The sequence below is a fragment of the Bos indicus x Bos taurus genome, chromosome 5, assembly GCF_003369695.1.
Source record: "Bos indicus x Bos taurus breed Angus x Brahman F1 hybrid chromosome 5, Bos_hybrid_MaternalHap_v2.0, whole genome shotgun sequence".
Lineage (NCBI taxonomy): Eukaryota > Metazoa > Chordata > Mammalia > Artiodactyla > Bovidae > Bos > Bos indicus x Bos taurus.
In genome coordinates, this window is record NC_040080.1 from 87684971 (window position 1) to 87712187 (window position 27217).

Consider the following 27217-nt stretch of genomic DNA (forward strand, 5'->3'; position numbering starts at 1 on the left):
TCTGCCACTTACTGAAAATGTGATCTGAATGTATCTGTACATTGAGGCTTAATCTAAATTAAAATGAAGATAAAAATACTACTAGAGTGAGAAAGCATGTGTATTCAGCCTACTTAGCACAATTTGGGACATGGTAAGAGCTTAACAAATGTTTTCTGTCCCTCCCTCCTGCAAAGGTAAAATCCAGACCCTGGGATTGAATAACTTTCCCCTGCATCTCTCCCTGTCTCCCACTTAACTACCTGGAAGACCTCTGAAGAGGTCTCTAAGGAGCACAAGTTCTAGGTATCAGGAGATAAAGGTTAAGGTTGATAGCAAGGAAGGTAAACTGCTTATCCAAGAGCAAAATGGTATCTGTATAATAAGGGTTTATTCATTGGAAGGACTGATGCTGAAGCTGAAGCTCCAATACTTCGGCCACCTAATGCAAAGAGCCAACTCATTAGAAAAGACTCTGATGCTGGGAAAGATTGAAGGTAGCAGGAGAAGGGGATGACAGAGGACGAGATGGATGGTATCACCAACTCAGTGGACATGAGTTTGGGCAAGCTCCAGGAGGTGGTGAAAGATGGGGAGGCCTGGAGTGCTGCAGTTCATGGGATCACAAAGAGTCAGACACAACTGAGCAACTGAACAACGATAATAAGGGAGACAAGAATTATTAGAAGGAATAAGCATGCTATTTTATTTTGCTTGTCTCACAACAATGGTCATATTATCCCCATTCTGATAAGGACACTGACCTGAATAATTAAGGAATTTTCCCAAATAATCTGCAAATTATGGAGGCTGGTGAGTCAGAGCTGGGCAGTCTGACATCAGAGCTGGCTTCTGTGACCCCCTGTTCTGCTGTCCCCAGTCTTGCTCATTTGACTGTGAGCGCCCCTGAGGAAGGGTAAGAGGAGGCTGTGTTATCCACCTGTACTCTGTAACTTACCTGAGGCACTCCTCAATACCTGGCATTTTCCTAGCATCTGTGGCCTAAATAACATGTTCACAGGTGAGAAGTCTCCTTGTGTCTCTCTGGCACTTCCTCCTCCCGCAGCTTGGTCAGCCTCTGCAACCACAGAAGCTGCGTCCAGAGGCACCCTTACGTTCCCTGTGTACACGGTCAAGGGGCTGGTTATCAGGGCCAGGAACTACCAGTCTCCATTTACCCCCTCATAGTCTACGTGCAATGCTCCTTCCACTTTTTTTTTTTTAAGACTTTATTTTTTGAGAGCAGTTTTGGGCTTACAACAAAATTAAGATAAATGTACAGAAAGTCTCATGTCTACTCGAAGAAGGTGGTCTTTGCCCCTCTCCCTTTCCTTGGCTATAAAATTGTACTCTACTTAGTCCTTGGAGCAGAGCTCCTTTGCCTTCATGCTTGCATCTCCTACAAGAATACTATATTAATAAATCTACTTCTTGCCAAAAAAAAGATAAATGTACAGAGATTTGCATATACTCCTTGTCCCCCAAATATGCATAGCCCTCCCCTTTTATCGACATCACTCACCAGAATGGGAAAAAAAAATTTTTTTTTTGCCAAGTATGAACCTACATTGACACATCATAGTCACCCAGAATCCATAATTTAGCTAAGGATTCACTCTTGGTATTTGTTATACAGTGGGTTTAGACAAATAACTAATAACTATATATCTATGGTTATAATACCATACAGAGTATTTTCACTGTCCTAAAAATCCTCTGCACTCCACATATTCATCTCTCCCCCTCAACTGCCACCCCCAATGACTATTGATCATTTTTACTGTCTCTACAGTTTTGCCCTTTCCAGAATGTCAAATAATTGAAATCATATAATATGGAGTCTTCTCAGTTTGGCTTCTTTCACTCAGTAATATGAGTTTCAGATTCCTTACAGGGCTTGATAGCTCATTTATTTCTAGCTCTGCGTTATATTCTATTGTTGGATGTACCACAATTTATTTACCTGCTGAAGGACATCTTGTTTGCTTCCAAGTCTGGGCCATGATGAATGGAACTGTTAAAAACTTTCATCTGCAGGATTTTGTGTGGGTAAAAGTTTTTAGTTCCTTTCATAGTACAATTGCCAAGGAGTGCAACTGCTGGATCATATGGTAAGAATATGCTTAGTTTTGTTACAGAATCATCAAGCTATCTTCTAAAATGACTATACCGTTTTGCGTTTCCACCAACAATGTCTGAGAGTTCCTAATCCTCCACATCCTCACCAGCATTTGATGTTGTTAGTGTTCCTGATTTTGACTATTGTAACAGATGTGTAATGGAAAATGGTATGTTTTAATTTGCACTTTCAAAGAATAGCAAGGAGAGATAAGAAAGCCTTCCTCAGCGATCAATGCAAAGAAATAGAGGAAAACAACAGAACGGGAAAGACTAGAGATCTCTTCAAGAAAATTAGAGATACCAAGGAAACATTTCATGCAAAGATGGCTTGATAAAGGACAGAAATGGTATAGACCTCACAGAAGCAGAAGATATCAAGAAGAGGTGGCAAGAATACACAGAAGAACTGTACAAAAAAAGATCTTCACGACCCAGATAATCATGATGGTGTGATCACTCACCTAGAGCCAGACATCCTGGAATGTGAAGTCAAGTGGGCCTTAGAAAGCATCACTACGAACAAAGCTAGTGGAGGTGATGGAATTCCAGTTGAGCTATTTGAAATCCTGAAAGACGATGCTGTGAAAGTGCTGCACTCAATATGTTAGCAAATTTGGAAAACTCAGCAGTGGCCACAGGACTGGAAAAGGTCAGTTTTCATTCCAATCCCAAAGAAAGGCAATGCCAAAGAATGCTCAAACTACCGCACAATTGCGCTCATCTCACACGCTAGTAAAGTAATACTCAAAATTCTCCAAGCCAGGCTTCAGCAATACATGAACCGTGAACTTCCAAATGTTCAAGCTGGTCTTAGAAAAGGCAGAGGAACCAGAGATCAAATTGCCAACATCCGCTGGATCATCAAAAAAGCAAGAGAGTTCCAGAAAAACATCTATTTCTGCTTTATTGACTATGCCAAAGCCTTTGACTGTGTGGATCACACTAAACTGTGGAAAATTCTGAAAGAGATGGGAATACCAGACCACCTGACCTGCCTCTTGAGAAACCTATATGCAGGTCAGGAAGCAACAGTTAGAACTGGACATGGAACAACAGACTGGTTCCAAATAGGAAAAGGAGTACGTCAAGGCTGTATATTGTCACCCTGCTTATTTAACTTATGATGCATCTCATGATGCAGAGTACGTCATGAGAAATGCTGGGCTGGAAGAAGCACTAGCTGGAATCAAGATTGCCAGGAGAAATATCAATAACCCCAGATATGAAGATGATGCCACCCTTATGGCAGAAAGTGAAAAGGAACTAAAAAGCCTCTTGATGAAAGTGAAAGAGGAGAGTGAAATGGTTGGCTTAAGCTCAACATTCAGACAACTAAGATCATGGCATCTTGTCCCATCACTTCATGGGAAGTAGACGGGGAAACAGTGGAAGCAGTGTCAGACTTTATTTTTAGGGGCTCCAAAATCACTGCAGGTGGTGATTGCAGCCATGAAATTAAAAGATGCTTATTCCTTGGAAGGAAAGTTATGACCAACCTGGATAACATATTAAAAAGCAGAGACATTACTTTGCCAACAAAAGTCCGTCTAGTCAAGGCTATGGTTTTTCCAGTGGTCATGTATGGATGTGAGAGTTGAACTGTGAAGAAAGCTGAGTGCCGAAGAATTGATGCTTTTGAACTGTGGTGTTGGAGAAGACTCTTGAGAGTCCCTTGGACTGCAAGGAGATCCAACCAGTCCGTTCTAAATGAGATCGGTCCTGGGTGTTCAATGGAAGGACTGATGTTGAAGCTGAAACTCCAGTACTTTGGCCACCTCATGCAAAGAGTTGACTCATTGGAAAAGACTCTGATGCTGGGAGGGATTGGGGGCAGGAGGAGAAGGGGACAACAGAGGATGAGATGGCTAGATGGCATCACCGACTTGATGGACATGAGTTTGAGTAAACTCTGGGAGTTGGTGATGGACAGAGAGGCCCGGTGTGCTGAGATTCATGGGGTCGCAAAAAGTCAGACACGACTGAGCGACAGAACTGAATAACGTTTGAGGTGGAGTATCTTTTTATATGCTTATTTGCCATCTATATATCTTCTTTAGCCTGTTAATGGTTGATGTCTGTTAATGTCCCATTCATTAATTGGTTGTTGACTTTTTATGGAGTCTCAAGATTTCTTTCCATGTTTTGGATAACAGTCTTTATTAAATATGTCTTTTGCAAATATTTTCTCCCCATCTGTGACTTTTCTGCTGATTCCCTTGATATTGTCTTTCCCAAAGCATAAGTTTTTATTTTTAATTGAAGTATAGTTAATTTACAATGTTTCAAATGTACATGGCACCCCACTCCAGTACTCTTGCCTGGAAAATCCTATGGATGAAGGAGCCTGGTGGGCTGCAGTCCATGGGGTCGCGAAGAGTCGGACACGACTAAGCGACTTCACTTTCACTTTTCATTTTCATGCATTGGAGAAGGAAATGGCAACCCACTCCAGTGTTCTTGCCTGGAGAATCCCAGGGACGGGGGAGCCTGGTGGGCTGCCATCTGGGGTCGCACAGAGTCGGACACGACTGAAGCAACTTAGCAGCAGCAGCATATAGACACAAATATATGTGTTCTTTTTCAGATTCTTTTCCTTTATAGGTTATTACAAGATATTGAACAGTCCTCTGTGCCACACAATAGAGTCTAAATTCTCAGTTTACCCCTCCTCCCTCACTTCTCCCCTTGGTAACCATGCTTGTTTTCTATGTCAGACTAGAAACAGACAAAAAGACTGTGAGTCTGTTTTTGTTTTGTAAGTCAGTTCATTTGCATCTTTTTTTAGATTCCAGATATGTGATAATATGATTTTTGTCACTGTCTGACCTACTTTACTTAGATTGATAGTTTTTAGGTCCATCTATGTTGCTGCAAATGTCATTATTTCATTCTTTTTTATGAGTGAGTAATATTCCTGTGTGTGTGTGTGTGTGTGTGTGTGTGTGTGTATCACACCTTCTTTATCCATTCATCTGTGTGTGTGTGTGTGTGTGTGTGTGTGTGTGTGTATTCACACCTTCTTTATCCATTCATCTGTTGATGGACATTTAGGTTGATTCCATGTCTTGGCTATTGTAAATAGTGCTAACATTGAGGTGCACCTTTTCAAATGAGAATGTTTGTCTTTTCCGGGTATATGCCCAGAGGTAGGACTGCTGGATCATATGGTAGCTCTATTTTTAGGTTCTTGACAAACCTCCATACTCTTCTCCATAGTGGCTGCACCAGTTTACATTTCTACCATCAGTGTAGAGGGTTTCCTTTTCTCCAAACCCTTTCCAGCATTTATTGACTTTTTGACAATGGCCCGACTGGTGTGAGGTGATACCTCATTGTGGTTTTAATTTGCATTTGTCTAATAATTAGTGATGTTGAGCATCTTTTCATGTGCCTCCTGGCCATCTAGTATGTCTTCTCTGAAGAAATGTTTATTTAGGTCTTCTACCCATATTTTGGATTGGATTGGGGTTTGGGGTTTTTGTTTTTTTTTTTTGATGTTGAGCTGGTTTTGGTTTGGTTTTGGTTTTTGGTTTTTATATTGAGCTACTTATATATTCTGGAAATTAATCCCTTGTCAGTAGCATCATTTGCAAATATTTTTCTCCCATTCTGTGGGTTGTCTTTTTGTTTATGGTTTACTTTGCTGTGCAAAAGCATTTAAGTTTAATTAGGTCCCATTTGTTTATTGTTGCTTTTGTTTCCATTACTCTAGGAAGTGGATCTGAAAAAATATTTCTTCAGTTTATGTCCAAGAGTGTTCTTCCTATGTTTTCCTTTAGGCATTTTATAGTAGCAAGTCTTCCATTTAATCCATGTTGAGTTTACTTTTTATATGGCATTAAAGAATGTTTAATTCCACTCTTTTATGTGTAGCTATCCAGTTTTTCCCCAGTAACACTTATTGAAGAGACTGTCTTTTCTCCATTTTATATTCTTGCCTCCTTTATCATAGATTAATTTCACATCAGTGCATGGGTTGTTTCTGGGCTTTCTATCCTGTCCCATTGATCTATGTTTTTGTGTTCTATTTTTGTTCCAGTACCATACTGTTCTGACTACTATAGCCTTAGAGTATCGTCTAAAGTCAAGAAGCATGTTTCCTCCAGTTCAATTCTTTTTTCTCAAGATTTTTTTGGCTATTTGGGGTCTTTTGTGTTTCCGTACAAATTTTAAAATGTTTTATTCCAGTTCTGTGAAAAAATACCATTGGTAATTTGATAGGGATTGCACTGAATCTGTACATTGTCTTGAGTAGTATGGTCATTTTAACAATACTAATTCTTCTGATCTAAGAACATGATATATCTTTCCACTCATGTTGTCTTAAATTTCTTTCATCTTACAGTTTTCAGAGTACAGGTCTTTTGTCTCCTTAGGTTGGTGTATTACTAGGTATTTTATTCTTTTTGATGTGATAGAAAATGGGATTGTTTCCCTGATTTCTCTAATTGTTTGTTGTTAGTTTATAGAAATGCAACAGATTTCTGTGTATTAATTTTATAACCTGAACCTTTACCAAGTTCATTGATGAGCTCTTAATAGTTTTCTAGTGGCATCTTTAGAATTTTCAATGTTGTCATATCATCTCATCTGCAAATGGTGAACAGTTTTACTTCTTGCTTCCAATTTGGATTCCTTTTATTTCCTTTTCTTCTCTGATTGCTATAACTAGGACTTCCAAAACGATGTTAAATAAAAGTGGCAAGAATGGACATCCTTGTATTATTCTTGATCTTAGAGGGAATGTTTTCAGCTGTTTACCACTGAGTATGATATTAGCTATGGGTTTGTAATAGATAGCCTTTTTTATGCTGAGGTATGTTCACTCTATGCCCACTTTCTGGAGAGTTTTTATCCTAAATGGATATTGAATTTTATCAAAAGATTTTTCTGCATCTATAGAGATGATCATACTGGTTTTTTAATTTATTTATTTGACTGTGCCAGATCTTAGTTGCAGCACACGGGATCTTTAATTGTGGTATCCAAACTCTTGGTTGCAGCATGTGGGATCCAGTTGCCAGGCCAGGGATTAAACCCAGGCCCTTTCACTGGGAGCGAGGAGTCTTAGCCAATGGACCACTAGAGAAGTCCTGATCATGCAGGTTTAAGTTTTTATCGTTAATGAAGTGTAGGTTATCAGTTTTTCCTTTCATGGATTGTGCCTTTGCTGTTATATCTAAAAAGGCATTACAGTGACTTCCCTGGCAATCCAGTGGTTAAAATGCTGCATTTCCAATTGAGGGTGTACAGGTGTGATCTTTTTTTTTGATTAGTATTATCATGGTATATTTTTCTTTATCCATTTTAAAGTGGATTTCCTGTAGATGACATAGTTAGGTCTCAGTTTTTGATTCACCCAGACAATCTCTGTTTTTTAATTAGTACATGTAGAACACTGACATTCAAAGTGATTACTGACATAGCTGGGTTAATATCTACCATATTCATTACAGTCTTCTGTTTGTTGCCCTTGTTCTTTGTTCCTAATTATGTCTTCTACTCTCTTCCTGCCTTTTATGCTTTTGAGTATTTTATATGATTTTATTTTCTCTCCTTTCTTAGCATGTCAGTTATACATATTTTTAACTTCTATAGTGGTTGCCATAGTTTGCAATACACATTTACAACTAATCCATGCCCACTTTCAAATAACACTGTGCCACTACATGGATAGTTAGTACTTTATAATGACAAAATAATTCCTTCCTCTGTCCCTTTTACCTGTCACAGATAAGCTTATATAATCAAATACATTGTTAGCTGCTATTATTATCTTGAATAAACTGTTATCTGTTAGATCATTTAAGAATCATAAAATAAAAGTTTTATCTTCACTTATTTCTTCTTTGACACTCTTTCCCCAAGCAGTTCAAGGGGGCCATATACAAAAACGAGACAGATTTCAAGTTTTCTTAAATGACTTTAATTGGAGACGCAAGACTCTAAAGCCTCACTCTGTGGGACAGCATTTGGTCCCCACTGCGGGTAGGGGAAAAATGCATGATTGAGGTTGAAATAGGGAGCCCCAGTCTCCCTGTCTTCCATTTTGGAGCTTATGCAAATTTTGGCTGCTGAATGAGACTTAAGATAATTATGTTAGCGATACCAAACTATAGGTTCCTTTCTTCTTCTGATGTAGAATCTTCCTCCTATGAGGAAAACTCTTCTACAAACTCTTTGGGATCAAAATTCAGTCCTGTAACTGCACTTAATATCTACAAATAGGAAATTTCTTGATGCAGTTACCTAGCTGCAAAAAAAAAAAAAAAAATCAGGCCTGGAGGAGTCTACTCCCTCTCCAGCCTACTCACTGCATCAGTCCTTACCCTCTCGCAGACCCTGTTCTTTAAGGTCTTTAAGACCATTTAAGGATGTAACCCTTGGAAAGACCAAACACCTGCCCTTGATCTCCATGGCCTGATTTCTTTGAAGCCCCAGTACAGGGGTGATTACAGTTTGCAGCGCTGTGTACACAGCCATTACGGTAATCTGGGATTTCTATCAGCCGTTCTTCCTAAGAACAATTGAAAACATCTTCACAGTAAAAATAGCATCAGGTTTGCCTTCTTACCAACCCCCAGAAGAGGAAGTGGAGCAAACCCCTTCCCTTTGTATTGAAAGGAAACATGAGACCTGGAGAGGTCAAGGACTTCTTCATGGTTCCATCTCCCTTCAAGGCAAAGAGCTATGGAGGGTCCTAACCTTCTATTTCCAAAGTGCTGGAGGACAAAGATTTGACTGTTTTTCTAACTTGTATAGTTTCCTTCTTTCCCATAGGAACGTTTCTGGATTGAGTCTCCTCTAATCCCATACCCTCCAGCGCAGAGCAAATAGCATCTCAGTCTGACAAGAACTCTCACGGCCCTCATAGGTCTTTCTGGCTTGAAGCTCTAATGGGTGGAGGACACCACATAGGCCGTTGCGATGTACTTCTTGCCATTTCCATAGGTTGACTTGTTCCAGGTATAGGTCTGGATGGCCAAGGGATGTCCACCCAGGCTCAACTGGCACCTGTGGGGAGAGATCACCAAATAATAGGGACTTGTTTCACCCCACCTCCATCTCCAGGCTGGAAGGATTGAGTTTAGCCCATGCAGAAGGGCTCTACCCTGTCTTACCCTTTAAGGGAGCTGCCACAGCTTGCTTCAGCCACTGCCTCCAGCTCCCTACATGCAGAGCGCCCTTTCAAAATCTGTCTTATTTTCTATCTTCTTAAAGAATACTGTTTCTCATCTTTCCTAGAGGAATATTCTCAAATCCAATTCTAGAGCTGAAAACCCCAGAAATGAAATGTTTGCTTAGGGTTTCAGAAGTGGTTGGACCCAGAGTCCTCAAATGTTAGAGAAGATGAGACCCCTGGTTTCCAGCTGTGCTCTCTGGGGCTCCAGTGTTCCCCCAAGCAGCCTCAGGGGCCAAGGGAGGCTTGCGTGCGTGTTCAGTCACTTCAGTCATGTCCGACTGTTCACAATCCTATGGACGGTAGCCAACCAGGTTCCTATGTCCATGGGATTCTCCAGGAAAGAATACTGGAGTAGGCTGTCATGCACTCCTCCAGGGGATCTTCCTGACCCAGAAATCGAACCCACGTCACCTACATTGGCAGGTGGGTTCTTTACCACTAGTACTACCTGAGAAGTCTAGACAGGCTTGCAGCCCCCAGGGCAGTTCCATGTCCAACTGTTTGATACATTGAGCTCCTGCACAAGATTGCACTTGGAGAAGGAGGGGACATAGATCTGTTGCTGGGATGAGGGTTGGCAGCCATGTGACTGATCTCATCAACAGCTTCACAATCCAAGAGAGAAAACTGAGCCCCACAGCAGTGATTTGCCCACACCCTCCTGGGCCACCAGGACTTACACTTTGCCTGGCCTGGCGATGAAGCACAGGGAGTAGAGCGCAAACTCAAACTCAGGGCTGCTGCCAATGAAAGCTGAGCCCACTTCCTTGTAGTACCCATCCCAGTTGAACTGCATGGCCAGCACGTCAGGGTAAGAATCCCACTGTAGAGAGAAGGATGGCAAAGAGGGTCTGGTGAGTGCCCCAATGCAGTCAAAGACAGGGGTGGCCAGGATGTGTCGGGGGCCCGTGGGGGCCCATGTGAGCTTTCTGGGGAGAGTGGATTCTCTAAATCAACAGAGGAAGCAGTCTGCCTGCTAAGGTGTCTGAGTTCCACTCAGACCCTCTGTCTGGAAACACCATCTCACTTCTCCCAGGAAGGCCAGAGTCAGAATCCATGTGCCCAATGCCAGGGGAGCAGGGACATAACTGTTCCCCGTAGCCTTCACGCGTGGAAGAGGAAGACAGTTTAGTGTCCCCAAAATGTTTCCAGACTTAGGGCAGCACAGGTTTATAAAAACATAAGAAATTTAACTCAGACTAGACAGACTGAAACTTCAGCTGACTGTACATTCTAAGGAAATTCAGGCAGCTGGTAATTGCATATCTTTGATTTTCCTCTCTGAGAATCCTCCCCTTCTACACTCTCCCATCCACAGAGGATGCCCTCTGTCTCCTCCTGCCCCCTGCACCTCGGGAGCCCTCACTGTTTGGAAGCATGCTGGCTGGATAAACCTACTTTCCAGCAAATAGGAAAGTCATATTCACAATCCCGGATGGGCTGCCAAAAGGGTCAGGGTGAGAGACAAGCCTGCCTGTTCAGAATGCAGAATGAGGACAGAAAGTCTGGGTGCTAACAAGGCTTTTCCAGCCTATGAGGTCAGCATCAGTACTCACAGGCCCATCATAGATGTGACTGTAATAGTCCACCAGGCCCTCCTTCTCCTGCATGTAGAAACGGATCCAGTTATGGAAGCCAGTGACCTTGCCTTTTTTGACTTCACCTATGATAGAGAGATCAAGGTGGGTGATCTGGGCTGCCCCTCCAACCTCTTTCCCTACTCCCATGCCAAGGCTGTCCCCCTTCTCTAGTCTCTGACTCCTAGAATGTCCACCCCAACTTCCTGGAGTCCCTCACATCCCTAACTCTCAGCTCAGGAAGCTCCCCGCTACCCCGACCACCATTTCAGCTCAAGCCCTCGGGAGAGTTTCTTCCCCTGGCTGACCCTGGATCAATCTAAGATCCTCTAGCCATTTCCCTAGGAACAAGCCAGTTTTGGGGGGAGCTTGGCAGGGTGTGGCAGTGCAGGAAGAGAACATGTTCTTCTTGGGAAGCAGCCGGCCAAGCGCTGGAAGCAGAGGACCATTGGGAGGTAGACAACCATGGCCTCAAAGGCATCTCCCTTCCTATGTGTGCGCGTTGGGAGCCCCAGTGTCTGGGCTGCTTTCTCCCTCAGATGCTCCAGAAGAGACTGGTCCTCAAGAATGGCTCCTGAGTCCCCTCCCTCTTGGCCTACGAGCTGGTGTGGCTGCTGATTCAGCAGTGTGGCTGCTGCCCCATGCCTGAGGGAAGCATCCCTCTTCATCCCTCCACCTCCTTCTTCCCAAGCAGAGTAATCCCACCTGAGAAGACGTGCTCAAAGCCACTGGAGTCCCTCTCTTCTTTGCTTCTGGAATACAGCCCAAACCACATGTTTTTTAGGTCACTGACGAACTCTTGTTCCGAGCTGTAGCGGTCTGGGGAGAGGAGCACAGAGGACTTAGGAGAGGGGAAGGCGGGGCCAGGTCTTGGGAAGCAAGGCAGGGCCATCTGTCCCAACTTGACAAGAGGCAGGTGGTTCAGCCAATAAATGTAGTCAGTTGTTTGTTTAGCAATTATCTTTGGGGCACCTGTCCTGTGCCAGGCCCAGACCTGAAGGCTGAGGATTCAGCAGGGAATCACAAGGACAAGATCCCTGACTTTATAGTTTACATTCCAGTGGAGGAAACAAATGATAAACAAATAAACAGGATGATTTCAGATAAGTGCTATGAAGAAACTAAAGGAGATTATCCCATAATGACTGGAGGTGGGGATGGGGTGCTCTTCTAGAAAGCCAGAAAGGCCTCTCTGAGAAGGCACTAATCAGAGATCCGAAGGATAAGGAGTCAGCTGTACAAAGACCTGGGAGAAAGATTCTTACACGTAGAAGAAACAGCAGGTACAAAGGCTCCAGGACGCCTTGAACTTGATGTTCAAAGAGCTGAGAGTCTATGTGGGGGAGCATAGTGAGCAAGAGGAGAGAGTGGTGGGAGAGGGGGTCTGAGAGTCAGTCAGAAGTCAGCATACAAGGGTTGGAGCTTGATCAAAGAGTAATAATAACAAAAGTATTTTAGATTTACTATGTTATATGTGCCTGGCACTGTTTTAACTGCTTTAAATTCTCACATTGATTCTTCATGTCAGAGTGGTATCAGGCTTGGACTCCAAAATCACTGCCAACAGTGACTGCAGCCATGAAATTAAAAGACGCTTACTCCTTGAAAGAAAAGTTATGACAAATCTAGACAACATGTTAAAAAGCAGAGACATCACTTTGCCAACAAACGTCCGTATAGTCAAAGCAATGGCTTTTCCAGTAGTCATATACGGATGTGCGAGTTGGACCATAAATAAGGCTGAGCACCAAAGAATTGATGCCTTTGAATTGTGTGCTGGAGAAGATTTCTGAGAGTCCCTTGGACTGCAAGGAGATCAAACCAGTCAATCCTAAAGAAGTCAACCCTGAATATCCATTGGAAGGACTGATGCTGAAGCCCCAATAATTTGGGCACTTGATACGAAGAGCTGACTCACTGGAAAAGACCCTGATGCTGGGAAAGGTTGAAGGCAGGAGGAGAAGGAGGCAGCAGAGGATAAGATGGTTGGATGGCATCACTGGCTCAGTGGGCATGAGCTGAGCAGACTCCAGGAGATGGTGAAGGACAGAGAAGCCTGGTGTACTGCAGTTCATAGGATCACATAGTCGGACAGGACTTAGCAACTGAACAACGACAACAATTCCTGGTGGAGGAAATGGGGGTGGAGAGTGGTGACATAAAGAGAAGAATCAAATATAACTCCTGGGCTTTGGGCACAAGTAACTGGATGAATTATGGAACTATTAATGAGATGGGGAAGACTGAGAAAGGAGCAGGTCTGTCTGGAGGAAGAGGCAGGAACTGTGAGTTCTCTTTACACTAAGCTCTGAGTAGATGCCAGTTAGGCAGGTGGAGATGTCAGAAAGGCCAGTGCGACCCAAAGGCAAGGTCAGGGCTGGGGATCTGAATTAGGGTGTGATCAAATACCAACGGTTTACTGCCTAGAATTGTGAGAGGGGACACAGAAGATGTACCAGACATATTCCCTCCTTTCAAGGACTTAAAACATAGTTGGAAAACACGACTAAAAATACATGTCATACCACATAGCTGATTACTTTGCCGTACAGTAGAAACTAACACTACATTATAAAGCAACTATACTTCAATAAAAATTAGTTTAAAAAAATAAAAATATATGATGTAACAGAGAACAGCTTCACAATCTGAATGACGACTGCTTTTCACTGAGTACTTTCCATGCATCAGTTTCCCAAGATCCCACTGCACAGACAATGCTCAGACAGGGTCCAAGGGTCAAAGGGCCCGGGGTCACTTGCTTCATTAACAAGTGAAACCAAGTCTCTCTGCTCCAAGGGTATTTTAAGACAGAGTCCAAACCCTTGCCACAAGCTGCGGCGAGTGCAGCTTCATAACGAGGTAGAATGTGAGCTAGAACTTTAAGGAGAAGTGGGATTTGGATAGGGAGAGAAGGGAAGACCGGGTGAGTAGTGGAAGAGCCTGCAGTAGCGCTGTCTCCACCTCCAAAATCGTCTCGCGTGTTTACCACAAAGAGGACACCAGGGGGCAGTGCAGGATCACACCCTCTTCGTAGCGTTTGCTTGTGTCACTGGCTTTACCTAAAAACAGTGTTACTAACTTAACCCGGCCACCGGAAGATGGAATGCGGTGTCTGAGCAGAGGCCATCCCCCGCTCTCCCCGCCAGCAAGGGACGACCTGGCTGGAGCCGCCCCCAGGCCAGGCCCAGCTGCCTGGAGTTCAGGGAAGGAATTCAGAGGACACTAACAAACACACCCCGTGCCAAGAAGCCCTGAGGCCCAAACCATTTTTGGTCTGATTCGAATGTATCTCTATTGGAATCGTTCCAGCCAGAACCCTTCCCGGTGAAACTTCCTACTCTGAACCTTTGTTGATTTTCTGTTGCTGCTTCCCCAGCAAAAAAAAAAAAAAAAAGTGAAGTGGGCCGGCCTCTTTCCTGGACTTAGTGCCTGAGAAGGGAGCATGAACAGGGACTCTTCGTGCCTGGAAAATGGTGCTGAGTCTGGGGTCCACTGAGGGGTCGGCGGGGCAGGGGTGACTCACAGCCTGCAGTGAACCCTGAGACTGAAATACACATGGGGGATAAACGAGGTGGCTGAAAGACAGTGAAAATGTTAGCTGCTCAGTCATGTCCACTCTCTATGACCCCATGGACTGTAGCCCACCAGGTTCCTGTCCATGGGATTCTCCAGGCAAGAATACTGGAGTGGTTTGCCGTTCCCTTCTCCAGGGGTTCTACCCGACCTAGGGATAGAACCGTTTCCTGCATTGCAGGCAGACTCTTTATCATCTGAGCCACCAGGGAAGCCCCCTGGGGCTGATATTAGGTTAAAAGACAGGATGACTCCCAAGCCAGGCAGAGGATTCTTCAGCTCCTGCTGGAGTCTGTGGGCTCCTCTCTCTGGCCCCTTCCCTGCCCCTTCCCAGGTGTACACTGGCCTCCACCTAAATCCTCACTTGCTCTCCTAACCTGCCCATCATGGACCCCCGTCCCCAGCAGGCACACCCCGAGTCCTCAGGATGACCTCCCTCATGGGCCGGGGGGGAGGCCCCACTGCCTCACTCACTCTGCTGGTGGAGGAAGCCGTAGAGTTCCTTCATGACGGCCGTCTTCATGATCTCTCTGAGGAAGGTGTCCTGCTCGGCCAGCTCCTGGGCTGTGAAGTGCTCCCCGCGGCCCGTGGCCCGCTGGTAGTTGTTGAGGAGGTTGAGGAAGGCGGAGTAGGTCGGCTTAGAGAAGAGCTTCTCATTGACATATGTGAAGAGCCTGGGGGAGGTAGAGGGAAGCCCAGTGAGAGGCCTGGACATGGAGCAGAAACACTCCAGAATGTCCAGATGCAGGGCAGGCATGTGAGGGTTGGGTGCAGAGGCAGAGTGGGGCCCTCAGATACTCCTGGGGACAATGCATGAGGTCACTCTTTTCTCTACTTCATCTTTTGGAAGGTCAGTTCTATTTTCAGCCAGTCTGTCCATCCTAAGTTCTATCATGTCTGACTCTTTGCAACCTGTGGACTGTAGCCTGCCAGGCTCCTCTGTCCATGGGATTCTCCAAGCAAGAATACTGGAGTGGGTTGCCACTTCTCCGGAGGATCTTCCCAACCCAGGGATAGAACCTTAAGTCTCCTGCACTGGCAGATGGGTTCTTTAGCACTAGTGCTACCTGGGGAACCTCAGAAACCCTCCCACATGGATCCCCACAGGCCCTCAGGATGGCTTTATCTGTCTCCAGAGAACCGGTTTCCCCTCTGCCTTTGATCCTACCTGCCTTAGGAGATAAGAGCTGAGGCACCAAAGGAGGCAAAATTCAGGAAGATGCGTTCAGGGAACTCACGGCTCTGGGCAGCGGTCTACTTGGTCTCTGGTCTCTGAGGGCGAGATGCAGTTTTGGCTGTTGAGAACGATGTCTTCCTTCCGGGCTTTGTTGGTGTCTGCCCTGTAGATCTTCTCAGAGACACTCTGCAGTTCTTCCTTAGTTATGGCATCGCTGCTGTGGGAGAAGCCCTCTGAGAGGAATTGGGGGAGGGGTATCTCAGAGCTCGATGGAGGCCAGGGGGCAGGTAGCTATCTGCGAACATCCCCTCGCAGGTACCTTCCAGAAGCCAGCATCAGGGGAGGGGGCTGCAGTCAGGCACCCTAGTGACTGCAGGGCAGTGGCCTAGAGCCTGTTAGTTCCTCAGTCGAGTCCAACTCTTTGAGACCCCTGAACTATGGCTCACCAGGCTCCTCTGTCCGTGGAATTCTCCAGGCAAGAGTACTGAAGTGGGTAGCCATTTCTTCTCCAGGGGACCTTCCCAACCCAGGGATCAAACCCAGGGCTCCTGCATTGCAGGCAGATTCTTAACTGTCTGAGCCACCCAGGGAAGTCCTGAGAGCCTAAAGGATCCTTACACTTAGCACAAAATACCCACACGGTCCCCTGCCACTAGGAAGGTTTTTGCACTTTGGCAAGCATCAGGATCATCTGGAGGGTTTGTGAAAACATGTCGGTGGGCCCCACCCCAGAGTTTCTGATTCTGTGGATCCGGGCTGAGCCCTAGAGCTTCCATTTCTAATAAATTCCCACATTATGCTCATGCTACTGGTCCAGGGGCCACGCTTGGAGAACCATTGCTCTAGAGAGTCCCTCTGCCTCCCCGGCTATGCTAAAGGGAGCGGGAGACTGACCATGGCCACACAGGCTCTCAAAATCCTCGCAGCAGTTTCCAAACTCTGGGCAGCGGGCATTACAGTGGCATGAGTGGTGCTTGTCAAAGGCCTCCAGGCAGCGGCCCTGGCAGGAGTTGGGTGCCAAATACAAGCCTGAGAAGACAGAGAGGAGGTGTGTCCTGAGCAGACCGCTAGGGGTCGCTCTGTCGTGTCAGCAGCCAGGCCATGCCCCCTCCCCCAGCCCACCCTCTACTGCCAGCCCCGCCACCCCATCCCTACCCGCTACCAGCCTCGCTCTCCTGCTTCCTATTAAAGAACTCCAGGGAAGGAAAACAAACAAGCTTAATTGGTGCACACCCTTCACAGTCAGGAAGTCCTTTCTGATGCTGAACTCTCCTTTCAGGCCTGTTGTTTTTATAATCTTCCCTCTCTAAAAATAAAATCTCTTAACCCTCCCTCTCCCTCTTGCAGGCTTCAGACTCTTTCCTGCCTAACCCCCCAGCTCACTGAGGACCCCAGGGCTTCCTCCTGCCCAGGCCTCAAGAGTCCAGTGAGCCCCTCACCACCTCCAGGTGCTAGATTTGGGGTCCTGGCTGGCTTAGACCCAGGCCTACTGCTGTTGACATGGCTGACCTCTCCTTGCCCCATCCTGTGTCCCTTGTCCTTTCCCAAAGGCCCCCCCCAGACTCACTGCTAGCCGGAGCGCCCTCTGTCTCCTCTTCCAGTTCCAGGAATAGCTCTGGTTCTTTGGGATTCTCTTCAGCTGTAGGTCAGAGAAGTAAAGTCACCAGTCACCCCCAAGGGGCCCCTCCTCTTTATCCCTGGTTCTCAGTCCTCCCAACCAAGCATGTGCAGTGGAAAAAAATACAAAACAGGGGCTTGGATACAACATACAAGTACCAGGTGAAGGAGGAGGAAAATAGAAAATGTGAGACAGAGGGGGATTGAAAACCATTCTAAAACATGAAAGAACATCCCCAGGCATGACCTTCCTCACCATTTACCCTTCTGGTACTCAGTGTTGCTGTTCGGTTACTAAGTCGCCTCCGATTCTTTTGCAACCCCGTGGACTGTGGCCCACCAGGCTCCTCTGTCCATAGAGTTCTCCAGGCAAGGATACTGGAGTGGGTTACCATTTCTTCTCCAGGGAATCTTCCCAACCCAGGCATCAAACCCACATCTCCTGCATTGGCAGGCAGATTCTTTACCACTGAGCCACCAGGGAAGCCTGGTGGAGAAGGAAATGGCAACCCACTCCAGTATTCTTGCCTGGAGAATCCCATGGACGGAGGAGCTTGGTGGGCTGCAGTCCACAGGTCGCAAAGAGTCGGACACGACTGAGCGACTTCACTTTCACTTTCACCAGGGAAGCCTGGTATTCAGTGTGCTCATCCGTAAAAACGAGAGTGGGGACAAAAAGTGGTCCCTTCTGGGATGAAAACTCTGAGGTTGGTATGACTTTTCTTTAATATAAATTGATAGATGGATAGGCTTGAATCCCCCAAATGACAAGGCCCTCACTTAGGAACATCCCTTACCTATAATAACTCCCAGGGTCAAGGGTGAACTTCTCCCAGGCCTCAGGGAATAAGAACTGTTTCCTGAGTTACCAACTTCCCTACTTTCTTCACAGTTGCACTTGGCAATGGCCAAAGGCTGCGTTTGGGGGAAGGGCGTTCAGAAAAGCACATTCCTACTGTGCCCCACCCCCTTGCCTGCAAGCAGATTGACTGCAGCCTGAGCTCTAGGCGGAGAATAATGGAGTGGGGGTGGGGAGGAAGAGGAAGGCTTGACCTGGGGACTCAGCTCCTCTCTCCTCACAGAGTGGAATAAATTCCACCGCTCAAAGCCAACACTATTACAAAGTGCTTCAGAATCGGTTAGTGTGTTCACCACATAGTGTGGGTTATTACCATCAGACCCATGTCTGTGTGCTAAGTCGCTTCAGTCGTGTCCAGCTCTGCGACCCCAGGGACTGTAGCCTGCCACGCTCCTCTGTCTGTGGGATTCTCCAGGCAAGAATACTGGAGTGGGTTGCCATACCCTCCTCCAGGGGATCTTCCTCCTACATTGGCAGGCGGGTTCTTTGGCACTAGCACCACCTGGGAAGCCCATCAGAGCCACTGGGCAGGTTATTCACTGTCAACAAACATCTCCCTCCAATCACTTGCTTTCTGCCAGCCTGGTTAATGTTGACAATCCACAGGGTTCTTAACTCAGCCACACTTTATGCTGAATAGATTTCTGTGAGCTAATCTAGGGTCTCAACCATCATTTATAATATTTTTTCTATAGGAAAAGGGCTCTGAGTTGCACATCAGGGAGACGGATGAAATGGTTGCTAAGCTGAGTATGTTGAAATGGCAGGCTGATGGTCCACGGCGAACAAGCCACCCTGTGTCTGCTGAATGGGGCCCGGGGCGGCAGAGAAGGGCTGGGTCTGATTCTGGCACTGAGCTCTGGGCCTGGGTTTCCCTGCCTGGACCTGACAGCAGCAGTGCTAGTCCACTGGCGTTTTTGTGCAAATCGAATCAGCGTTCCTCAGGGTGGAAGCACCTCTGACGGCACACGGCTGGGTCAGCGGAGACCACGCTCGGGCAAATTAGGAAAAAGTACTCCTATCTCTCAGCAGACACAGCTCTTCACCAAGACACGTGGCTTATCGAGGATACAGATTCAACTTTCGTTCAGCTTGCCTTCTCAATCAGAGGCTCTTGTGCAGTACATGACACACACAACTGTATGCAGCTGGCCGTTAGGTACCAGGGCTTCAGTGACCATGTTTTCCAAGCTGGGAGTCGGGGCATATGAGTGGACAGTAAACAGCAGAAGACCATTTACCTAGGTGTCTAAAACATTGGAAGCATCAAAATAAGGGAATTGTTCAAAATGAGTTTTGCAAATTTAAAACTGGGTAGTTAGAATAGCAGAACAACTGGCTTTTGAGGGTGGTACTTGTTCTGCTTAACCCTTGGCCTAGGAATGATGTGCTGCCACTCAGTCCACTCGTGGTAGGAAAAGTGAAAGTGTTAGCCGCTCAGTTGTGTCTGACTCTTTGCGACCCCATGGATTGTATTCTCCCAGGCTCCTCTGTCCGTGGGATTCTCCAGGCAAGAATACTGGAATGGGTAGCCATTCCCTTCTCCAGGGGATCTTCCTGACCCAGGGATCAAACCTGAGGCTTCCATATTGCAAGCAGATTCTTTACCATCTAAGCCACTGGGGAAGCCCTGTGATAGGAAGAGTGGTGTGAATTGTGACGGTCATTGACACCCTGTGGTCTTCCTGGTGGCGTGCAAGTTGGGAAAGTTCACTACCATTTGTTTACTTTTGCAAATAATAATTGGTAATGTCATATATGCTAAAATGATACTTTCATCTTTTCACTTTTTTTTTTAATTCCTTAAACTTTCCAGATATTAATCCTAATAGTTCAGACAGATGTTCCAGGTAAATGACTTTTATTTTAAGTTGGGGTCTTACACTGGGGACATCCTAATCCTCTTCAGGTCCTTTGAGCACCGTGATCAGTCTGGAACTCTGCTCTGGATATCTGGACATCCTGGCCGGCAGTCCCTCCAGCAGGCTAGATGTGGTCATGGCCTGGTCTGCTGTACCTCCCAGACCCTTCACCCCACAAGGAGGCTCACCTGTACACAGCTGCTCATAGTCTTCACAGCAGTCCCCGTGCTGGGGACACCGGCGGTCACACTGGCAGACAGCATCCCGGTCAAATCTCTCATTACAGCGAGATGCGCATGACTCCCTTTTGCCTACGGTCAGTAAAGGTCAGACTCAGCTCCTTGGGGATTCTACTCTGCTCATCACAGTACCCTCTGCAGGAGGGTTCACAGACAGGGACGGGGACTTACCTAGCAGGAAAGGTCATTACTAGCTGCCAGGGATAAGTACCCACACAGCCTCCCATGCCTCTCCCGCACTGCCCACGAGCCATCACCCACCACCCACTGACTATTGCAGGGCTCATAATATAGACCGGGACCACAAACTCAGATGCCTACTATACTAGACCTGTAACACAAACGAGTCAAGAGCAGGGAGGCAGTAGAAAGAGGTGGGGACTGTGACAGACTCAGAAACAATGCCCTGCCTGAGACTGGCAGCCACTAGCAGCTCCAGCCAATTGTCGCCATTTGGGATGCGGGCTAAGTGTTGCCAGAGCCTCCAGTTTTTTTTTTTTCAACAGAAGCCTTCATTTTTATGTAAATTTTCCAATTTTAAAAAATTCGGAGAGACCAAAGAAAGAGGTCTGTGGGCTGGGCTTGGCCGAGAAACCATCATTCCCCTGTCACGTTGAGGATGGTGGATCACGGCTGTTCTAACTGACCCCACCTGTCTTCTCCCCATGACTCATTCCCTGCCTGTCCATCCTGTCCCTTTTACATCTTCTGGTTCTTTGTTCTTTCCTCCCCTTAGCCTGGTCTCTCTGCACCTCCTTCCCCACTTGTTACAGCTTTCTGTCTCTTCTGGTCTTGGGAATGTGTTTGGATTAGTTTCGCTCAGGGTGGGGACTGAGGTGGGTGTGGGTGAGAATTGGGCTTTGGAACAAGAGCTGTTATGCAACCACAGACCACATCCCTTGCTCCAGCCAAATGACTTGCAGAAGCAAGCTTTTGGTCACATAAGGGGCATAAGACAAGAAAGTTTAAAAGAAATGGTACAAACCCACCACCACTGCTAAAAAAACAAGCCCACCACAGCAAAGACAGTGGAAGGGGGTGAGCCAGGTCAAGCTGGCTGCGCTCTCTTTCCTTCCACTCTAGGCTTTAAGGGTGATAACACAGCCTTTGTTTCCACTTGAGGTCCCTGAGGTTTGGATTTAGCGGGTTCTGGGTTTAGGGTCAGGCTGTGGGTTACAGAGAATGTCAGATCAGAGTCAGAGTCACGTTTAACACTGGAATTTGTATGAATGAAAAAACTTAAACCTAATTTTAGCCAGCGATTGGGGCTTGTTAGGTTTAGATGAAGAGCTACAGTTAGGATTTGGGCTTGAGTTAATTACTGGTAAAAATAACAATTTTGCATTGCTGTCTGGATAAGGAATGAGGAGTAGGTCTAAAACCACATTCAGGGTTGAGGAATGTGTCAAGACCAGGAGAGGACAAATAATCCCAATTTTGCCTTAGATAAGATTTGGGGTTTGGTCCTGGCTGCTGTTTCCCACAGGTATAGAATCGCTTAGGGTGGAGGTGGAGACGAGGGCTATGGGCTGGGTTACTAGTTTGGGATTAGGCTTACACTGTTCTAATGAGGGTGACACAGCAGAGAGGCCAAGAACCCAGAGTCTGGCACCAAACTGCTTGAGGCTGGAATTCTAGTTCTGCTGCTTTCTAGCTACGTGTTCTTGGGCAAGTTAATTTACCTGCTGTGCCCCAGGTTCCTTCTCTGTAAAAGTGTGACAATAATGGAGCCCATCTCATAGAATATTCATAAGAATTCAATGAGCTAATTTTTGTAAAGCACTTAAGACACGGCAGGACACATTAGTAGCACCATGTAAGTGTTAGATAAATAAGCGGTCAGCATTCCACGCCCATCTTCAAGGTGGTAAGTGTCCACACTGGCTGGAGCAGTCTTCCCTGTCTACATGCCTGATCTAGCTGACTGCCTCCCTGGGTTTCAGCCAGGCCATCCCTTGGGCCGACAGTTTCTAGCTGACATCATTGCTATGGGTCTGTGTTCTTTACATCAAAGAGGTTCTTTACATCATGTCAGGGTTAACCCAGGTTCTGAGGCAACTTCACCTAAAGGGCCTCCAAAGTGGCCAGAAAGGCAGAGCCAGTGAATCGTCCCTAGAGAAGACCGGGTCAAGGCCACTCGTCCCTCCAAGCCCAGGGGAATGCCCCCTGAATCTTAAGTGATGCTCCCTTGGAGCCCACATGCAAAGAACTTAAGGAGAAGTTTTCAGCCCAGAAGGAAGACTGTGTCAGCTGCCTGCTCAGTTAGCCTGGCAGTACACCCAGAATCCAAAGGGAGAGAACTCAGACAAATCAGGACAACCTTCTTAAATGGGCCAGATCAGCAGAGTCCAAGGAAGGAATTCACTCCAGTCCAGCAGCTGGCGCCAGTTGAGAAGGGCAGTAAGTGAATGGTCAGCTCTGTAGAGCTCAGGAGGACACCCCACACTGGCCCTGGCTGAGTGAACTCTTTCATCTCTATTCAAGAGATTTGTCATCACTGGAAACCCCGAGCCAGAGATCCTTTACATGTCCCTGTAAACCTGACCATCTGCTTTAAGAGGACCTTGGGGTGTGAGGGAATGGGGAGGGGGTGGGAGAGACTTTTCCTCATAGGCCTCTCTGCTATATCTGTTCTGGGGACCCTCTGGGAACTAGTCACCATGACTATTTACTCCAGTGCTCCCAGCCCACAGCTCCGATCCACACAAACCCTCTGTGTACACCTCGCTCACCAGCTAGGCACCTGAATCACTGCTCCAGTAACCCTCTTGCCCATCTCTCTAACTCTCTTTTTTTTTTCGTACTCTATTTTGGCCTTTCTTTACCTTCACAGAGCTTATCAACAAAGCTTCACAGAGCTTATCACCCACCCCCCCCCCCACCTCTGGCCAACAATCCCTACATGAAATGCTAAATTTCTCTACACTCCAAAACTCAAATGTGCCAGAATGCCCACCCCCTCTCCATACTGCCCATCAAGAAACTTGGTCCCAAGCCTGGGTGTCCCCTATATGACAGTTCTCCACCCCTCTGATGTTTAGGGAATCCTACATCCGTGCTTCTCTGGGGGCCCCAGGTCCTGTTTCCATGGAGATCTAGCCCACCAAGATGATTCACTTCCAGCCTCAATTCACCTGAAATAACCGAGGACCTAAGACTGGCTCCCACGCTATTCATACTCGCATCTAAGTTCTAAGATGTTGGCAGAAGACAGACAAGAACTGAGCCCCATTCTCCCACTTTAGGAAAGAAGGAGGCATCACCCACTGGACCCTGACTTCTCCATCAGTCCCGCAGCAGGATCAGACCACCAGCCCCAGGGGCAAGGGCTCCACCTTGCCTTTCTGAAGCCACTGTTGCGTCTGCCCTCAGGAATACCCCCCAGGGACCAAATGTCTCCAGTTGCTCTCATCTCCTGCGACTGGGATGCCCCAACCCCAGGGCCACTGCTTCACACTAACCCTGAAGCTCTACACCCTCCCTCCGTCTCTAGCACGAGCTCTGCACCAGCCGGGCTGGCTGCTCTGCCATGTGTGCGGGAGTGGAGGTACAGCATCCCAGCCAGTGGGGAGGCCTGGGAAAGACTTCCCCCTCCAAAGTCTTTTCATTTAGTTTATTTGGTGGTCTCCTTACCCAAAACCTCGTGGGAAATGATTCCAAGACTAAATTCTGTATTTATATAAATTATTTTATGTAAATAAGTATTTATTATATCATATTAATATGATTAATATACTATATTATAATACAGGTAAGTATACATGATTTTATATGTATTTACATTACAGGTTTCCCTGGTGGCTCAGGGGTAAAGAATCTGTCTGCCAGTGCAGGAGACTCAGGTTCAATCCCTGGGTCAGGAAGATCCCCTGGAGAAGGAAGTAGCACCCAGCTCCGGTATTCTTGCCTGAGAAATCCCATGGAGAGAGGAGCCTGGTGGCCTACAGTCCATGAGGTCACAAAGAATCAGGTACGACTGAGTGACTAAATGACAATTTATAATCACAATCATAATCAAAGACCCAATTCTTTGAGATATCATTCCATGTAGGGTGCTTCTGATATATTATCTTATTTAATCCTTATGACAGTCCTGTGTAGGAACACCCTGGTGGGGTGCAATGGGTATCAAGCTCGGATTCTTTCTCCTCTGGGCAGAGGAGGCTTCCCACCACACCCCTCAGCTCAGCCCCCTCCCTTGGCACTCTCCCTGCTCACCCAGTAACCACCAGTTAACACAGCAGCATCAGCACCTGTCCCCTACCGAACAGGAACGTGTTCCCATCCTCAACACTGGTCCCATCCCTGCACCACTAGTACCTGGACTAGTGCCTGGACCTTTCTCCACTTTAGGTCCTCTACCAGGGATGAAATGGAGTCCTCTGACCACGTGGCCTGCCTCCTGGTCAGAGGCTCTATCCCTGGAGCCTGCCCACCGACTAAGGCTTCGTAGGGAAAAGTCCCACCCAGACAACTCACCCCTCACCCAGGTAGCAGAGGAAGTGACCAAGGGTGGCCAGGCCACGCAAACCTAGCCAGTCACAGTCCAGCTTCACACCATATGGTGGCCTTGAAAAACAAAACCTTGGTGAAATCAAGTCAAGCTGGACCAGGGTTGTTTGAGGCTCATCTTCTAAGGTGTCCCTGGCCCATCAGTCTAGTAGCTCCCTTCACACAGCCCATCTACTCCAGAGGCAACTCCTGCCTCACACCAAGGCTTTTGGACAGAGCTGGCCCTCCCTTATCTCACGACCCTCACGCTGTCCCTCCCAGGTCCCCCAGCTCTCTGCAGGACCCCTGTCATCCCCACCAGCAGTGACTTACCGGCCCAGGCCAGGCCACAGAGAATGGCCACTGTCAGGGGGACACAGGCCCTCATGGTGTCCAGTCGGAGGCCAGAAGGAGATGGCTGGTGGACTCTGACTAGCGTCCACGTGAATGTCACCGTTCTCAGGTGAGCCTTCTGGCCCAGGCTGGTCCTTTTAAAGACATCAGATCTCGTGGATCTGGTGCTTCCAGATCCTTTCAGGAAGGAAAAAAAGGGAGGGAGGGACTCCAGATGGAAGGAGGCGGGGAGGGGGTGGGGCCTGACAGCTGTTTGAAGCCAGAGGCAAGGTGACTAAGGAGGCAGGTAACGCCAGATGTTTAGAACAGGTAATGCTAGCTGTTCGTAGCTTAGAAAATAGGCCATGCAAGCAGGCACAGCAACTCGGGCCTAGTTTGGGGGGGTTCTCTGTCCAGGTGAGGAGAACTCATGGGCTTGTCTCTGGGTGATATCTTCTAAACATCCACCTACCTGAAAGCCAAGGGTCTGACCTTCCAAGGGGCTATGACTGGCTCCATCTTTGAACTCCAGGTGCTCAGCTTGAGGAATATAGTGAAAAGATCATTATGTGTTAGACAAATAGTAAGTGCTTAAGCAAGCTTTGGGCTTCCCTCGTAGCTCAGTGGATAAAGAATCTGCCTGCAATGCAGGAGATCTGGGTTCGATTCCTGGGTTGGAAAGATCCCCTGGAGAAAGAAATGGCAACCCACTCCAGTATTCTTGCCTAGAGAATCCCATAGACAGAGGAACCTGGTAGGCTACAGTCCATGGGGTCGCAAGAGTCAGACACGACTTAGCAATTACACCACCACCACCAAGCAAGGTTTGGGGCACCGGAAGGAGTGATCTAGGAGACATGGGTCAGAAACAAGTGCTGCTTTTACTACATCAAGCTGCACATAGCTACCTCATCCTTGAAATATCATGCAAATGGGCCTCTACTCTTACTGAGTCAGCATCTCAGGTTTTACCTGTTTTAGGTTCTCCCAAGCTCCAGGCTTATGAGGCTGGGGAGGGCAAGAGGCCTCTTAAAGGCTGCAGAAGGACCATCCTTCCCCTCCTCCTTCATCCTCATCCCCGTTACATTCCTCTCCCCCACGGACCGACCCCGCAAGACACAAGGCCCTCAGGACTCCCATCATCCCAGGCCCAAGGGCAGAGATGCAGCAACAAAGAGCTTCCAAGTTCTCCCCTCCTAATAAAGGTAAAATCTTCTAAGTAAAATGCCCTTTCCAGAAAGAGCCCTGCATGGAGATTCTCAGCTATCTCAAAAAAGAAAAGTCTCATAGGAAAAGCCAAAACTGATGAACAGTTGAGACCACACTGTAGTAATTTTTCTTGGGGTAGAGTCAAGGCAAGCACATCCTCCTCAACAAGTGCTTTTTAACAGTGGAAACTTCCTCTCAACTTCAATTTTCCTATCTTTGAAACAACGACGGGGTTATAGCTAACGATCCCTTCTAAGTTCTCAGATTCTAATTTTCAAGCTTCCTGCCCATGCCCTGGGGTGGGCAGCTGCAGTGAGTTAAGGAGAATCCCCCAAACCTCCCTGTGAGGAGATGAGACCACACCGTGGACCCTTGGGGATGGAGCAGGCAGCCTGGGGCAAGCCACTTTGTAAGGGACTTGCGCCAGGAACATAATAAGGACTAAGCCTCGCCCTTCTCTCCAGGAAGCCCAGTTAAAGAGACTAGGAGTCCTTTATTTGCATAAATGTTGTTTGTACAACCAGACGGCTTTGGCCAGCCAAAGTACTCGCCCTCCTGGACTGGCAACACAGGGACATAGACACCAGTTAGTTTACGGATTAAAGGAGAGAGTCCCTGGCTGGGAGGAAGCAATGAAGCCTCAGAGTTTGGGACTGGAAGGTCTGTCCCTTCCAGGGGCCCAGCTGGGTGGACCCTGGGCAAGGCCAAAGCTCTCAGGGTGGGAGTGGGGTCTGGCCGGGGTTGCCCTGATGTCCAGCTGAACAGACTATGGGATGGAGCATCAGGTGTGGGAGCACTTCCCTCCATCAGGGGAGTTTCAGGTCAGGGGCAAGGCTGGGAGCTGGAGAGACCATTGAAACTGACCCCGCAGGGCCAGTGTGCTGATGGGGTCAACCTTAACAACTGCCAGCACTGACCGAGCACGTATTACGTGTCACCCACGAAGAGCTGCCTACGTGCTGTTCCCTCCTCGCTCACTGCAATCCTTTAGAGG

The 27217-nt window shown here is 47.2% G+C and overlaps 1 protein-coding gene across 1 annotated transcript; it reads right to left on the reverse strand.

Moving 5' to 3' along the window:
- Positions 1-8003: 8003 nt before the first annotated feature.
- Positions 8004-25681, reverse strand: ENDOU (endonuclease, poly(U) specific). The gene is made up of 10 exons (XM_027542673.1): positions 25015-25681; positions 20140-20262; positions 17181-17252; positions 16508-16642; positions 15675-15846; positions 14911-15110; positions 11566-11679; positions 10840-10946; positions 9964-10106; positions 8004-9114 (listed from the first exon to the last, which is right to left on the reverse strand). Exons 1-10 carry the CDS (start codon positions 25067-25069, stop codon positions 8994-8996), a joined length of 1242 nt encoding a protein of 413 aa, XP_027398474.1. The 5' UTR covers positions 25070-25681; the 3' UTR covers positions 8004-8993.
- Positions 25682-27217: the final 1536 nt, after the last annotated feature.